This window comes from Polypterus senegalus, chromosome 12, assembly GCF_016835505.1.
Source record: "Polypterus senegalus isolate Bchr_013 chromosome 12, ASM1683550v1, whole genome shotgun sequence".
Lineage (NCBI taxonomy): Eukaryota > Metazoa > Chordata > Cladistia > Polypteriformes > Polypteridae > Polypterus > Polypterus senegalus.
This window is the reverse complement of record NC_053165.1, coordinates 106,678,452-106,694,038: the sequence shown is the minus strand read 5'-3', so window position 1 is coordinate 106,694,038 and position 15,587 is coordinate 106,678,452. Positions and strand designations below refer to the sequence as shown.

General features: G+C 40.9%; 2 protein-coding genes across 7 annotated transcripts in view; one reads left to right on the top strand and one right to left on the bottom strand.

The window, feature by feature from the left end:
* g6fl (g6f-like) overlaps positions 1 to 5,797 on the top strand; it is a 66,358-nt gene extending 60,561 nt beyond the window's left edge. For all 3 annotated transcript variants that reach the window (XM_039773161.1, XM_039773160.1, XM_039773163.1), the window contains one exon: positions 5,461 to 5,797. In XM_039773161.1, coding sequence (XP_039629095.1) covers positions 5,461 to 5,508 — 48 coding nt within the window. In that variant the 3' untranslated portion in view covers positions 5,509 to 5,797. The remainder of the gene's footprint in view (positions 1 to 5,460) is intronic.
* An 8,208-nt stretch (positions 5,798 to 14,005) lies between these two features.
* znf526 (zinc finger protein 526) overlaps positions 14,006 to 15,587 on the bottom strand; it is a 29,467-nt gene continuing 27,885 nt past the window's right edge. For all 4 annotated transcript variants that reach the window (XM_039773153.1, XM_039773152.1, XM_039773150.1 and 1 more), the window contains one exon: positions 14,006 to 14,392. In XM_039773153.1, the coding sequence (XP_039629087.1) occupies positions 14,195 to 14,392 (198 nt within the window). In that variant the 3' untranslated portion in view covers positions 14,006 to 14,194. The remainder of the gene's footprint in view (positions 14,393 to 15,587) is intronic.

Here is a 15,587-nt window from a genome sequence, read left to right as displayed (position 1 = left end):
GTTTTTCCAGGTTGATTTCATGGTTGTGTTTTTGCTCCTACTCTGTTCAACGCTTACATTGACTGTGTGTTGGGCAAGGCCATGGGGTCCAGCGGCTGTGGGGCATCTGTTGTTGAAGAAAGATTCACTGATCTTGACTTTGCTGACAATGCTGTGATCTTCATGGGGTCAATGGAGGCTCTGTTCGGGGATCTCGAGAGACTGAGTGAGGAGTCTGAGTGTCTGAGCTTGCAAGTGTCCTGGATGAAAACCAAGAGCCAGGCCTTTAATGACCTCTTAGGCATGGCCATCAGTAGTGTGTCTGTCTGCGGAGAGAGTGTTGAGCTTATCGAGAGGTTTACTTACCTTGGCAGTGCCATTCATGTCTCTGGTGACTCTTCCTATGAAGTCAGTAGACGGATTGGGAGAGCATTGGGGGTCATGAGGTCACTAGAAAGGGGTGTGTGGCGCTTCTGATTTGCAAAATGACGAAGGTCCAAGTCTTTAGAGTCCTGGTGCTTCCAGTCTTGTTATATGGTTGTGAGACATGGACGCTATCCAGTGACCTGAGACGAAGATTGGTCTCCTTTGGTACTGTTTCTCTTCAGAGAATCCTTGGGAACCGTTGGTTTGACTTTGTGATGAATGGGCTGTTGCTCATGGAGTCCCCAATGAGGCACATTACCTGCATTGTGAGTGAGTGTCATGCCACTATGGCCATGTGGCACGATTCCCCAAGGGTGATCTGAATTGCAGGATCCTCATTGTTGAGGACCCAAGTAGCTGGACCAGACCAAGGGGATGCCCACATAACACCTGGCTACAGCAGATACAGGGTCACTGGACCGCATGTTTGCTTCACTGGTTACCAACCAGGATCCTGAGCTGTTTTCGTTGTGTGGTGGGTGAAACAATGTGCTGTACCAGTGCATGCTTCCCAGCCTGACCCTTGTATAATGTTGCTAGGGTGAATGCCACCGTTGGCTCACCAGAGATCACAACCTCTGACATCATTGGGTGAAGAGTATAAAAGTCAATGCTACTCACTTCCTGGATATCCAAGACTGTGGACACAAACTTAAGTTGTTCATGTGCGTGATACCCCAGTGCCCACAGCTATGGGCAGCACCTTCTGTCGAGACATCTAGTAATGATGAAAAAGATGGACTGAGGTGAGTGAGGAGGCAGACAATACTTTCAGTTCAAAAGTGTTAGCAGAAGTTTGTTAAGGAACGAAGAATTAAAGAGGTAAAGTGCAACAGGGCTTCAATAAAGAAGTCTTCCTAAAATTGTCCCCATAAAAATTACATCTTTGGGAGTACTCCATAAATAAATATCTTAATAAATATGTTTAAAATCCAAAGAATACTTTCTGAAGTATTCATTTCACTCTTGTCAGGATATCATAACATACAGTGCATCCGGAAAGTATTCACAGCGCATCACTTTTTCCACATTTTGTTATGTTACAGCCTCATTCCAAAATGGATTAAATTCATTTTTTTCCTCAGAATTCTACACACAACACTCCATAATGACAACGTGAAAAAAGTTTACTTGAGATTTCTGCAAATTTATTAAAAATTAAAAAATTGAGAAACCACATGTACATAAGTATTCACAGCCTTTGCTATGAAGCTCCAAATGGAGGTGCCTCCTGTTTCCCCTGATCATCCTTGAGATGTTTCTGCAGCTTACTTGGAGTCCACCTGTGGTAAATTCAGTTGATTGGACATGATTTGAAAAGGCACACACCTGTCTATAGAAGGTCCCACAGTTGACAGTTCATGTCAGAGCACAAACCAAGCATGAAGTCAAAGGAATTGTCTGTAGACCTCTGAGACAGGATTGTCTCGAGGCACAAATCTGGGGAAGGTTACAGAAAAATTTCTGCTGCTTTGAAGGTCCCAATGAGCGCAGTGGCCTCCATCATCCGTAAGTGGAAGAAGTTCAAAACCACCAGAACTCTTCCTAGAGCCATCTAAACTGAGCGATCGGGGGAGAAGGGCCTTAGTCAGGGAGGTGACCAAGAACCCGATGGTCACTCTGTCAGAGCTCCAGAGGTCCTCTGTGGAGAGAGGAGAACCTTCCAGAAGTACAACCATCTCTGCAGCAATCCACCAATCAGGCCTGTTTGGTAGAGTGGCCAGACAGAAGCCACTCCTTAATAAAAGGCACATGGCAGCCCACCTGGAGTTTGCCAAAAGGCACCTGAAGGACTCTCAGACCATGAGAAACAAAATTCTCTGGTCTGATGAGACAAAGATTGAACTCTTTGGTGTGAATGCCAGGCGTCACATTTGGAGGAAACCAGGCACCACTCATCACCAGGCCAATACCATCCCTACATTGAAGCATGGTGGTGGCAGCATCATGCTGTGAGGATGTTTTTTAGCGGCAGGAACTGGGAGACTAGTCAGGATAAAGGGAAAGATGACTGCAGCAAAGTACAGAGACATCCTGGATGAAAACCTGCTCCAGAGCGCTCTTGACCTCAGACTGAGGCGATGGTTCATCTTTCAGCAAGACAACGACCCTAAGCACACAGCCAAGATATCAAAGGAGTGGCTTCAGGACAACTCTGTGAATGTCCTTGAGTGGCCCAGCCAGAGCCCAGACTTGAATCTGATTGAACATCTCTGGAGAGATCTTAAAATGGCTGTGCACCGACGCTTCCCATCCAACCTGATGGAGCTTGAGAGGTGCTGCAAAGAGGAATGGGTGAAACTGGCCAAGGACAGGAGTGCCAAGCTTGTGGCATCATATTCAAAAAGACTTGAGGCTGTAATTGCTGCCAAAGGTGTATTGACAAAATATTGAGCAAAGGCTGTGAATACTTATTTACATGTGATTTCTCAGTTTTTTTATTTTTAATAAATTTGCAAAAACCTCAAGTAAACTTTTTTCATGTTGTCATTATGGGGTGTTGTGTGTAGAATTCTGAGGAAAAAAATGAATTTAATCCATTTTGGAATACGGCTGTAACATAACAAAAAGTGGAAAAAGAGTTGTGCTGTGAATACTTTCCGGATGCACTGTATGTTGTTATATAACCCACCACATCCTGTGCCCTGCAGACCTGAACTGCCACCTCAATCAGTGCCCTCACTGTGCATCTCACCCAGCTTTTTCCCCTCTCTATGGAAGCCGGCTATGGTCTTGGTCTAACTTTCTATGTATTGTTCCTGCTCTTCCTGTCCACTCTCATCTAAGATTCAAACATAAGACTCAAACATAACCACATTAAGGACCCGATCTGCACCAGCCATCAGTCCTGCTCCCACTTCGTAGCTTAAAAGGGCCGGTGATGCAAACCCCAACAATGAATACCTCTCACTCAAAACATCTTCAAACAAGCGCTTGTTCTTTCTAATTCTTTTCTTATTCCCAGTTTTTCTCCTTTATCAATCTCCTCTAGCACATATCCCTCCCTCTTTTAAACTGTGGCAACCCCAACTGACACCCATTTTTTATATGCAGCTCCTCCTGTAATTCACTAACCACGAGTGGCGATTGCATGCGCTCATATGTGCCATTTGGACACGGCAATGGGAAACTTTTTAAACCATCAATCATATTTAAAATGTCTTGACACGACTTATCACATTATGCTTGGCTTCATTTCTGACTAACATTTTTGAATAACAGACCTCTGAGTTTTATTCTTCTGAGCATAATTTTGGATTAACCCTTGAACTTACAGTGGTGTGAAAAACTATTTGCCCCCTTCCTGGTTTCTTATTCTTTTGCATGATTGTCACACAAAATGTTTCTGATCATCAAACACATTTAACCATTAGTCAAATATAACACAAGTAAACACAAAATGCAGTTATTAAATGATGGTTTTATTATTTAGGAAAAAAAATCCAAACCTACATGGCCCTGTGTGAAGAAGTAATTGCCCCCTGAACCTAATAACTGGTTAGGCCACCCTTAGCAGCAATAACTGCAATCAAGTATTTACGATAACTTCCAATGAGTCTTTTACAGCGCTCTGGAGGAATTTTGGCCCACTCATCTTTGCAGAATTGTTGTAATTCAGCTTTATTTGAGGGTTTTCTAGCATGAACCGCCTTTTTAAGGTCATGCCATAGCATCTCAATTGGATTCAGGTCAGGACTTTGACTAGGCCACTCCAAAGTCTTCATTTTGTTTTTCTTCAGCCATTCAGAGGTGGATTTGCTGGTGTGTTTTGGGTCATTGTCCTGTTGCAGCACCCAAGATCGCTTCAGCTTGAGTTGACGAACAGATGGCCGGACATTCTCCTTCAGGATTTTTTGGTAGACAGTAGAATTCATGGTTCCATCTATCACAGCAAGTCTTCCAGGTCCTGAAGCAGCAAAACAACCCCAGACCATCACACTACCACCACCATATTTTACTGTTGGTATGATGTTCTTTTCTGAAATGCTGTGTTCCTTTTACGCCAGATGTAACAGGACATTTGCCTTCCAAAAGTTCAACTTTTGTCTCATCAGTCCACAAGGTATTTTCCCAAAAGTCTTGGCAATCATTGAGATGTTTCTTAGCAAAATTGAGACGAGCCCTAATGTTCTTTTGCTTAACAGTGGTTTGCGTCTTGGAAATCTGCCATGCAGGCCGTTTTTTCCCAGTCTCTTTCTTATGGTGGAGTCGTGAACACTGACCTTAATTGAGGCAAGTGAGGCCTGCAGTTCTTTAGACGTTGTCCTGAGGTCTTTTGTGACCTCTCGGATGAGTCGCCTCTGCGCTCTTGGGGTAATTTTGGTCGGCCGGCCACTCCTGGGAAGGTTCACCACTGTTCCATGTTTTTGCCATTTGTGGATAATGGCTCTCACTGTGGTTCACTGGAGTCCCAAAGCTTTAGAAATGGCTTTATAACCTTTACCAGACTGATAGATCTCAATTACTTCTGTTCTCATTTGTTCCTGAATTTCTTTGGATCTTGGCATGATGTCTAGCTTTTGAGGTGCTTTTGGTCTACTTCTCTGTGTCAGGCAGCTCCTATTTAAGTGATTTCTTGATTGAAACAGGTGTGGCAGTAATCAGGCCTGGGGGTGGCTACGGAAATTGAACTCAGGTGTGATACACCACAGTTAGGTTAATTTTTAACAAGGGGGCAATTACTTTTTCACACAGGGCAATGTAGGTTTGGATTTTTTTTCTCACTAAATAATAAAAACCATCATTTAAAAACTGCATTTTGTGTTTACTTGTGTTATATTTGACTAATGGTTAAATGTGTTTGATGATCAGAAACATTTTGTGTGACAAACATGCCAAAAGAATAAGAAATCAGGAAGGGGGCAAATAGTTTTTCACACCACTGTATATTGGGTTTAGATGTTAGCTTGGAATAACACCATCATAAATTCTCCTAGCCCCTTTATAAAAATTCATTGCTCATCCCATCAGGCGTAACACGTACCTCTTGCTTGACGTTTCATCGAGGTTCACCTTTATCACCCACATTTATGTTTTTTGTTTTTCTTTTTGAAGGATCTCAGACCTTGTGATGGAGAAGTTTATTTGGATCTGAGCAGGTAAGAGTGACACTTGCATCAGTTGACCTGTCACTCTGAGGCCAGACGCAGAGTCTACAGAGAATCTTAACTTTTGAGTTGAATTCTTGAAGATCTAAACCTGCAATATTCTTTATCATGTTTCCAGCTGCCAGACTGTTTCTCCATGAACATGTATTACATCTTTCTGCCATCTCATTCGCCAAATTTTATTCTCACATCCTGAGACCCTTCTATTTTTAAATCGAGTTTTTTAATTCCAAGAGATTCAGTGCAGTATGCTACACAGGCAATAAATTAGTTAGTAAAAAAAACTTGACATTTGTGTGAAATGGATTGTGTCACGCGTGGGGCTGCTTACCGTCGGTCTTATAATTAACCTAAAGATTGCTTAGCAACTAAGCAGCGCTCCCCACGGGATTGCTCCTCTGTGGGAGTACGGCTGACTTCACGTAGAGAGTGAGCGGTGGTTTCGAATCTAGAACCGGATCTGTCCGGTGTGGATGGGTTTCCTCATGTGCCCCTCGGAGCACTGTACCACACCGAGGCCAATATGCTCACTAACGTGTCTCACTCTGAAGCTAACAGAAGTTGATAGGCACTGTCTGCTGGCATCACTGTTACTATGGCACTCCCACTTAGCGACAGACCCAAGCTGTTCCCGTGCTGGATGAACAGAAAGAGGAAGCAAATAATTGAGTTCTGTAAGTGGCAGGTGTTGCTCTCTAATACTGTAGATTATCACACCATTCAGACCATTACAATAGAGCAAGTCAGCTTGTGCAGTTGATTTACAAACCTTATGTTGCTGCCATGAATAAAAATAAAACAAAATGACAAGAAATGTGTAGTTCTGGATTGGCAATGTCAGCTCTGGCACATCAGGATGACCAGCTGGGTGAGGGTTGAGATTTTCTGAAGGCCAGTAGGGTAAAGGTTACTGTAGATTGTTCAAAAGGTGCTGGGCAGCTAGCTGGTCAAAGTCCACCAAACTTTGATTGTTCGCCAGTGTATTTATTGTAGTGTATTAGGAACATCTGTGTACCTGCTTATGCACACAGTTCTCTAATCAGCCAATCATGTGGCAGCAATGCAATGCACAAAATCCTGCAGATACAGGTCAGGAGCTTCAGTTCATGTTCAGTGAAGCCACTGTGATCTCGGTGATTTTGACTGTGGTACGACTGCTGGTGCCAGATGAGCTGGTCTGCGCGTTTCCTTAACTGCTGATCTCCTGGGAGTTTCACACACAGAGTTTACTCAGAATGGTGTGAAAAGCAAAAAATATCCAGTGAGTGGCAGTTTTGCGAATGAAAATGCTTTGTTGATGAGCGAGGTCAGAGGAGAATGGCCAGAGTGGTTTGAGCTGACAGAAAGTCTACGGTAACTCGGATATCCACTCAGTACATGTGTGGTGATAAGATAAGTGCCTCAGAATCCACACCACATTGAATCTTTAGGTAGACAGGCTGTAGCAGCAGAAGATCACGTTGGATTCCACTCCTGTCAGCCAAAGACAGAAAGCTGAGGCTGCACAGGGCACAGACTCACCAACACTGGACAGCTGAAGACTGGAAAATCATAGCCTGGTCTGATGAATCTCAACTTCTGCTGAGACACACAGGTGGTAGAGTCAGAAGTTGATGTGAATCCATGTATGTAACCTGCCTTGTGCCAACAGCCTGGGCTAGTGGAGGTTGGGTGATGGTGTGGAGAAGGTTTTCTTGGGCCCGTTTATACCAATCAATCACCACTTGAATGCCACAGCCCATTAGAGTTATATTGTTGTCCACATGCAGCTTTTCATGGCCACAATTCACCCACCTTCTAATGGCTAATTCCAACATGACAATGCACCATGTTACAAAGCAAAAGTCATCTGAAACGGGTGTCACGAGCATGATAATGAGTTCATTGTTTTCCAGTAACCTTCCCAGTCACCAGATCTGAATCCAATGAAACAGGAGATAAATTTGCAACTGACCAATCTGCTACAATTGTGTGGTGCAATCATGTCAACATGGAACAGAATCTCAGAAGAATGTTTTTTAACATCTTGCAAATTCCATGTTTTGAGAGCCCTACCCAGTATTAGTATGGTGGTCCTGAGAATTTGCTCAGTGAGGGTATACCTTACATCCTGCAATCTATCCATTTCCTAATGCATTCAGGGTTGAGAGACTCTGGTGCCTGTCCAGACATCACTTGGTCCAAGGAAGGTGCTACTTCTGGATGGCACACCAGTGTGGTAGAAGGTATACACATGCCTGACACTGACACTGGACCAATATGCCCATTCTTTCATTCATTGTCTAAGCGCCAATCCTGTCCAGGTTTTTGTGAGGACGTTGTGTCCACACAGTGTTGGAAGCCATCCTGGTTGGAAGCCCGTCAGCCCTGGATTAACCATTAAGCAAAAGTAGCAGGTGCTTAGGGCACCACAGGGTTTTTATTATCACACCTTTCGCTACCACACTCAATTTTAGTCACATTTTTTGTAATTATTCTTACTTGCCAAGTTCATCATTAATCTGCATTTACCTTCTTTGGCATGGTGAATAACTAAAGTTTAAAAGATTGGCTTGAAGGTGTTATCGGATAGAACATTTGTTTCTGTTGCATGGCCTTAAGGTTCCAAGTCTGTCAAGTGTAAACACAGCTGGCTCGGTTTGGCTGGCATGTACATCATCTGCTAATTCGTGTAATGGATCCTTGAACTCTTTATTATTTCATTTAAGGTTTTTACATAAAAAGGTCAGTTTTCATCTCTTATTTCACCTTTGGCACTTACAGAGTCTTAATGTCTTGTTAATTAAGCAATGGCAAGGCCAAGATGGCACCATTTCTGGTTAGTGCTTAAAGTATCAGTTGGCCTTAATCTGCCAAAGAGAACACGGACATTCTCAAGTACTGAAATAATATAACCCAAAAAAGGATGTCTTCATTTTTTGACAGTTTCAGATTTTTGGATCTTCTCTAACCTTAAAAATTGACGGAGAACCAGTAAACAAATGGATGCTTTCCTGAAAAACAGGTTTTTCAATAAGATAAAAAAGTGATAAATCCATGTGGCTACACCACAAATTACAATTTCTTTATTTGTGGAGATATTAAAATCCAGTCTGAAAGAAATGATGAATAACCTAAAAATATGGCTAGTATAGTTCAGAATGGATGGAAGCATAGACATTAGAAACTACATTATATTGAGTGCCTATAAACAGAACATGGAGTCCCGAATGAGGCACATTACCTGCATTGTGAGGGAGCATCAGTTACGGCACTACGGCCATGTGGTGCGATTCCCTGAGGGTGATCTGAATTGCAGGATCCTCATTGTTGGGGACCCGAGTGACTGGACCAGGCCAAGGGGTCACCCACGTAACACCTGGCTGCGGCAGATACAGGATCAGTTGCGGAGGGTGGGACTGGACCACGTGTCTGCCTGAGGAGTTGCCAACCGGGATCCCAAGCTGTTTTGTCATGTGGTGGGTGCAGCAACGCACTGTACCAGTGCATGTTCCCCAACTTGACTTGACTTGAAACATAACCGTAGAGTTTGCATGTTCTCCCTGTGGTTGTGTGTGTTTTTTAATTCCAGGTGTGTTTCTCTCACATCCCATGTGTGTGATTGGTGAGTCTAAATTGGCCCGATGTGGGTGTTGCCCTCTCAGGCTGGGCATTCCCTCATATGGCACACATCATTTTGAATTTGTTAAATTAATATAACTTGAATACCTTTGAGATGTGAGAGGAGTACTAAAATACTGGGGGACTAATTTTTTTTTTTTTAAACAGTACAACTTAGGGGCTGGACTGCCATGGGATGTTTGGTGAGGAGGGGAGCTGATTTCTTAATTTGGTCAGCTGCTCCACATCCATACCCTGGTGAATCATAATTAGAACTCGGCACCAGCAGCAGTATAAAATGGAGTCTGAGTAGAGAGGTGGGGAGTTCAGAGAAAGTGACTGAGCGAATGAATGGATGAATGAATGAATGAGCGAGAGAGAGAAAGGGAGAGGTGGCATCGAAAGGAGGAGCCAATGCACAGGATAGGTGGCACTGTGGTTGAAAGTTGACCCTTCGTAGAGCGAGTGGACGACGCTCATGGGAGGGGGTTACTCCCACTCAGGGGAAAGGACGCGGAAGATCGTCCTGCGAACACTGGGATAAGAAAATGCTGGAACGGTGGAGCTGGACCATAGGACACAAGCCATTTAAATGGTAGACTGTGCATGCTGCTGTCTTAGCTCCTGGCTGACAATACAAGATGGGTGAGCTGGGGCTGATAGGGCAGAGCAAGGCATTGAGGTAAGAAAGGGGGAAATCACCCAATTCCTTTTGTGTGGATTATTACAACTGATTTTAACTCCCATAAAGCATTGTGGTTTTACTACTTGTATGTATTCTTTTATGCATAAGTGACTGCACTGCACTTTATAGTTTGGAACACTGTGAATAAAAGCATTTTGCACTTTTACACCCCCCTCTTAATGTTTATATGCCCTTATGTCCCGGAGTTAAAGAGGAGTATGACAGCTGCAGGCAACCCGGGCATCACAACCCCAAGTTAAAAAAGCAGAAACAGGGAAATTACATATACAAAGCAGCCTGGCTTTTGAAAATGTGAGGTAATTGTGTTAAAGCCTCAATAATGTGGGCATTTTTTTATTTTTAATGGAAACTGTTGTTCCAAAGGTCAGGTCTAAGGATATGTAGACAAATACTTAAAGGGAGGTCTGATAAAAGTATTACCAAAAATTTAAAACGGAAACTAACGTCAGGAAACACATTACTTAAAAAAGCCTGCCCTCTAGTGGCATAAATATAGTATCACATAATTGTTTATACTTGACTGACTGTATTGTGTCTATAAATAAAGTATTCATCCCTTGGACGTTTTAGCATTTTATTGTTATACAACATTAAGTGATGCTGGGTTTAAATTGGATTTTGTGACAATGGATAAAGACTCTTTAATGTAAAAGTGAAAGCATATCTCTACAAAGTTAATAGTAAATATAAAACACAAAATAATCTCCTAACTCTTCACCCCTGTGAAGTCAGCGTTTAGCAGCTGTACCTTTGGCAGCCATGACAGCCTTGAGTCTGTTCGCACAGCTCTCTCGCAATCTGTCAGCTTTGCACATATGCACACTAACAATTTTTTCAAATGCTTAGTAAAATTACTCAAGCTCTGCCAGGTTGCACGGAGCTCACGAGTGGACAGCCTTTTACAAGTCCAGCCACAATTGGATTGAGATCTGGACTCTGGCTCAGCCAGTCCAGGACATTAATATTTCTGTTTAAAGGCCATTCCTGCATAGGTCCGGCTGTATGCTTGGGGTTGTTAACTTGCTAAAAAAACAAATCTTCTCGCAAGGAGGAGGTTTCTTATAGACTGTATCAGCTTTTTCTTCAGTTCTCTTATTTCGCTGCATTCATTTTATCCTCTACCCTCACGATATTTCCAGAGGCTGCTGCACAGAAGCATCCCACCATCTTGATGCTGCCCCCAACCCACCATGCTTCATACGGAGGATGATGTGTTTTTAATAATGTGCAGTGTTCAAATATTAGTCTCATTGCCAAAAAGCTCAATGCTGATCTCTTTAGACCATTGAACCTTCTTCCAGCTGTCTCCAGAGTCTCCTTCTGGTAAACTCTCTCCAAGATGTGCATTTCGGCACCCAGGCAACATTTCTCGTCTACACAGTCTCTCCCTTCTCTGCCAGTGCGGCCTGTAACTCCATCAGAATTATCAGAGATCTCTGGGTGGACTACCTCACTGGTCTTCTTGCACAATCACTCAGTCTTTGTGGATGATCTGCTCTAGGTAGATTAACAGCTGTACCATAATTTTTCATTGTTAATGATTGATTTAACAGGTCTTTAAGGGATATTCAGTTACTTGGATGTTTTCTTATCTCCATCGTCTGACTTATTACCTTTTCATGGAATTGCTTGCCAATTTCGTTTGTCTCCATTGTGTGGGTTAGGCAACCATACTAATACACTACATGTCAGACCCTCCAGGTCTGGTGTATTTATACTAAAATCAAATGAAACACCAGACAGGTGTTCTCCATTGAATGAATTCTGTGACTTCTTAAACCAGTTTAGGGGGATTTAGGGGTGCCATATTAGATGGAATTACAACGAATTGCACTGGGCCATAAAAAATTGAAAACAGATGGCACTCAAAAAGAAGAATCCTAAAATACCCTTTCAAAACTCAGAGTAGTTGATTGGTGGCAAAGCGATGCTCAACGTTATCCTAAATTGGAAAAAACAAAATTCTCTTTACAAAGCCATCTGTTCCAAAAATTACACATGATGTCGCAAGAATTCATTAAAAGGTATACTTCATCCATAAATGATATTTCTTTCATATATCACTCACCCCATGGAATCTGTACCGGTGGCTGAGAAAATTTTCATAAAGAATAGAGAGGAAAAAAGGTTATGACATAATAGAAGCCAATGGTGACCAATGCTGTATAATGGCTAACAAGAAATTGCATTGTGTCATATAAGCCACACGTCCACTAATCAGTTGTATGCACAAAACATGTAAAATGAATGCTTTTTTTGCTAAAATATTGATGAAAAAATACTTCCAGAATTATCAGTGAACATCATAAACAAGACACTCAAAGCCTCATGGGAATGATTTTTTGAAATGAAGACAGGACTCTTAATCAGGCAGGTGTTCAATTCAAAATGTCATTCCAAGTGTTACTTAACTGTCTGGTTTTATGGCTGTTGCATGTATTCCTCCATTAGAACTTCCATTCAAAAACATAACTAAAAAAAAATTACAACTATACAATAAACAAGATCACTTTTAAAACCTGTAAAAAGTAAACATTAAATGCTTGTTTTGTTTGATTCTCTTTTTTGGCTCCCAAGACTTAATTTCTATTTCAAAGTAGCACTGACTCATCGATTTATAAGTTTATATACAAGGCAGGAATTCAAATTCACTTTTTAAAATCAGAAAACATTCAAAACAAAAATATATGAATGTGTTTGTAAACATTTAGAGTTAAACACCAAGTCACTAGTTTAATCTCATTTACTATGTAACCTGAATCTATTTTATGTATCAACCAACTAGATGGCTTTATCAATAAAGGCTGGTCTAGAAATGTATATACTTTGTACTGTCTTTTATATCTTGCTCAATCCAATTCAGAGTTGTGGAGGGCCGGAGTATATTCCGCCATCACAGATCCAACTGAAAATATATAGCTTTATCAAAATTGCCAATCAACCCGACATGCAGGTCTTTGAGGATGTGGGAAGAAACCCTAAGCATGTGGAATAAAACTCATGCCGATATAGAGAGGAAGAATATCCTTCACAAGGACAACTGATCTGCTAAATCTAAGATTTAACTCCTCGCCATGCTGTGTCAAGCTGTCCGAGAAATCATTTTATGCTAAACGTGAATATTTCTAATCAAGAGTTAAAAATTATTCGTTTGCTTATGTGATTTTTTTTTCTACTTTTCAAGCTCAGTGTTAGACACAACTTCAAGTAAAATTATTCATTAATAGTACTGAAAAATTATAAATACACATGTATTGTACATTTCTTCCTTACTATATATAAAGTCACTTAAGTTTTAGGAAAGGCAGAGGTTTAGCATTCGTTATGATTCCAAAATTAAATCCCTTTTCAACGTCTTCTTGCAATTTTGGGGAATATTACCATAATGTCCAGAAAAACAGTCGTGCATTGCAGGTAGAGTCTAAAAATCTCCCTGTGTCAAAACTGAAAAATAAACTGTACTTAAATTAGTTCAACATAAGTTATTCTGCATTTTGTCTTCACCAACTAAAAAATTTGATAGAATAGCTCACCTAGACTGGAAGGGAATAACTCTGCAGTTTTATAAATTATAAAAAGCAATCATAAATACAATAATGAACTCCATGTGGCTCAAAATAGTATACTGTACTGTATGTCATATATTAATCAGGAATCTGTGAATATTTTCAGAGAAACTGCATTTTGCCGACACTGATGACTCTTGATGCAGCATTTCTTATACACTACAGAACACTTTTTACTGTTCCCATTCCATCCAGAAAAGTGTTTATGAATCCATCCCTAAAGCTTTGCTTCCATGTAGAAATTACAAAGTTTAGAAATAAAGTGGCATATCATGTCTGCTTTAGAAACTGATACTGTATTAAAAGAAGGAAACCTGGACAGCAAAATCTATACAGTGAACACTTTTTATTTGCTGACCACATTTAGGGTGCACTGTACTTTTAATACATGTGTCTGACAAATCTGTATCCTCTCCATTTTGTAGGGTTGTTACTCTGTGTGTAGAACTGTAATATGGTAAACTATCAAACAACAACTGTTTTACTATAGCTTTGTTGATCATTATGGCTTAGCAATAAACCCTGAGGTGTTTAGATTGATGTTGGATCTGAAACCTTGGTAACTTTTACTGAATTTGAAGAACGGTAAAATATATGGACAGATGAAGAGTTACTAAGACTCAAAGTACATGAAACTGCATTTATTGAACATTTAATATACAAAAAACCCAAAACAACAAGCAATTGCAGAAATGAAGCTGTATAAACTGCTGGTCATGGGCTCTGCTAGCCAACAGAGTCATTTATTAACAAAGTTTCTCTGACTGAGTTGCTGGGTCACTGTACTTGCTCCAATCAGTCAATATCCTTTACATGATAGTGTTGACTTGGATATTGTCAAGCTGCATGTTTTCTACAGTAATGTTGTCCAGCTGTAAGCTGCTCTCAATAGCTGCCTGGTAGATTTCAATGGTTTCCACAATTGGGATGCTGGAATCGGACGTCTCAATAATGGCAATTGTGTCCCCAAATTCAGTGCACATAATGGTTGGTGTTTGAGACTGTGGCTGCAAAAACAAACATGGTGTTAATGGTTAACTTGGCAAGATGTCAAACGTTTATCCCCTGGCTCCCTGACTTTCAAACAGCATAATCAGGTATAAAATATTATTAAAAAAATAACATTAAAAAAAAACAACAAAACATTGAAATTTGTCAACAAACAAACTTTAGAAATGCAAACACTACTGCATTCCTTTCCCATTAACACCAATGAAAAGATTAGCAAAGATTGACTGAAGTTGTAGAAATTGTCACTGAACACTTAAGGGAAATAGAATGGGTTTCTTTTCTGCATACTTCCTCAACTACAAAAACTTTAAACCAGACAAGGGAATGCTGATTTGCTAGAACTAGACAGTTGGCAAATCTCTAAATCATTCTGTCAAGGTTAGTAGGAACAACATAGCAGGGAGTGCTCAATACTCTGTCAAATTATAGAAAAGAACATTGTTTTAATTCAGTTTTTGGAAGCTCACAGGATATACTAGGAGGACAAAGTCTTTAATTTTGTTGTAATTATTGTACAGTATGTGCTTATAAATCCATATAACATACAATGAGTTAGAACTATTATTTATCAAGAATCCTCATAAAAGTATCGTTTCATTTTCCAAAAATATTGTTTCACCTCACTTTACATTCACTTGTCTTGGTGGGGATCACCAAATCAATGCCTGCAATCCCCAGTAACACTATTCACTACCCTCTGGGAAACTCTCAGATGCTCCTAAGCAGGCAGAGAAATATAACCCTCCAGTGAATGAAGAGCCTGCAGTGGACCAAGGCAAATGTACACTGCATCTAACTGGAGACACCCAACTACATGCCCAATCTCCCCCTGCAATGCAGAACTCTTCATTATTATCTTAAACATTTATTCTTACAAGTAATTTGTTAGCTTCATCCAAGTGCATAGCTCCAGCTTTACCACCACAGTCAGGCACAACAGTCACAGATCTTCTGCCACTATACTGACTTGCCAGTAAATCATGCTATTACATTTACCACCACTTTTGAGCAAGACTCTGAGCCGTGTTAATTACTCTACATGGGGCAGTTTCTCATCTCTTATCTGGAAGGAACAAGCTGCAAATTCTCACCTCATTTTCATCAGACTCCGCTATAGACAATTCCAGTGATTGTAGAGATCAAACTGACAAAGCCAAGAGAAATGCACCACCTGCAAACAGCAGAGGAATA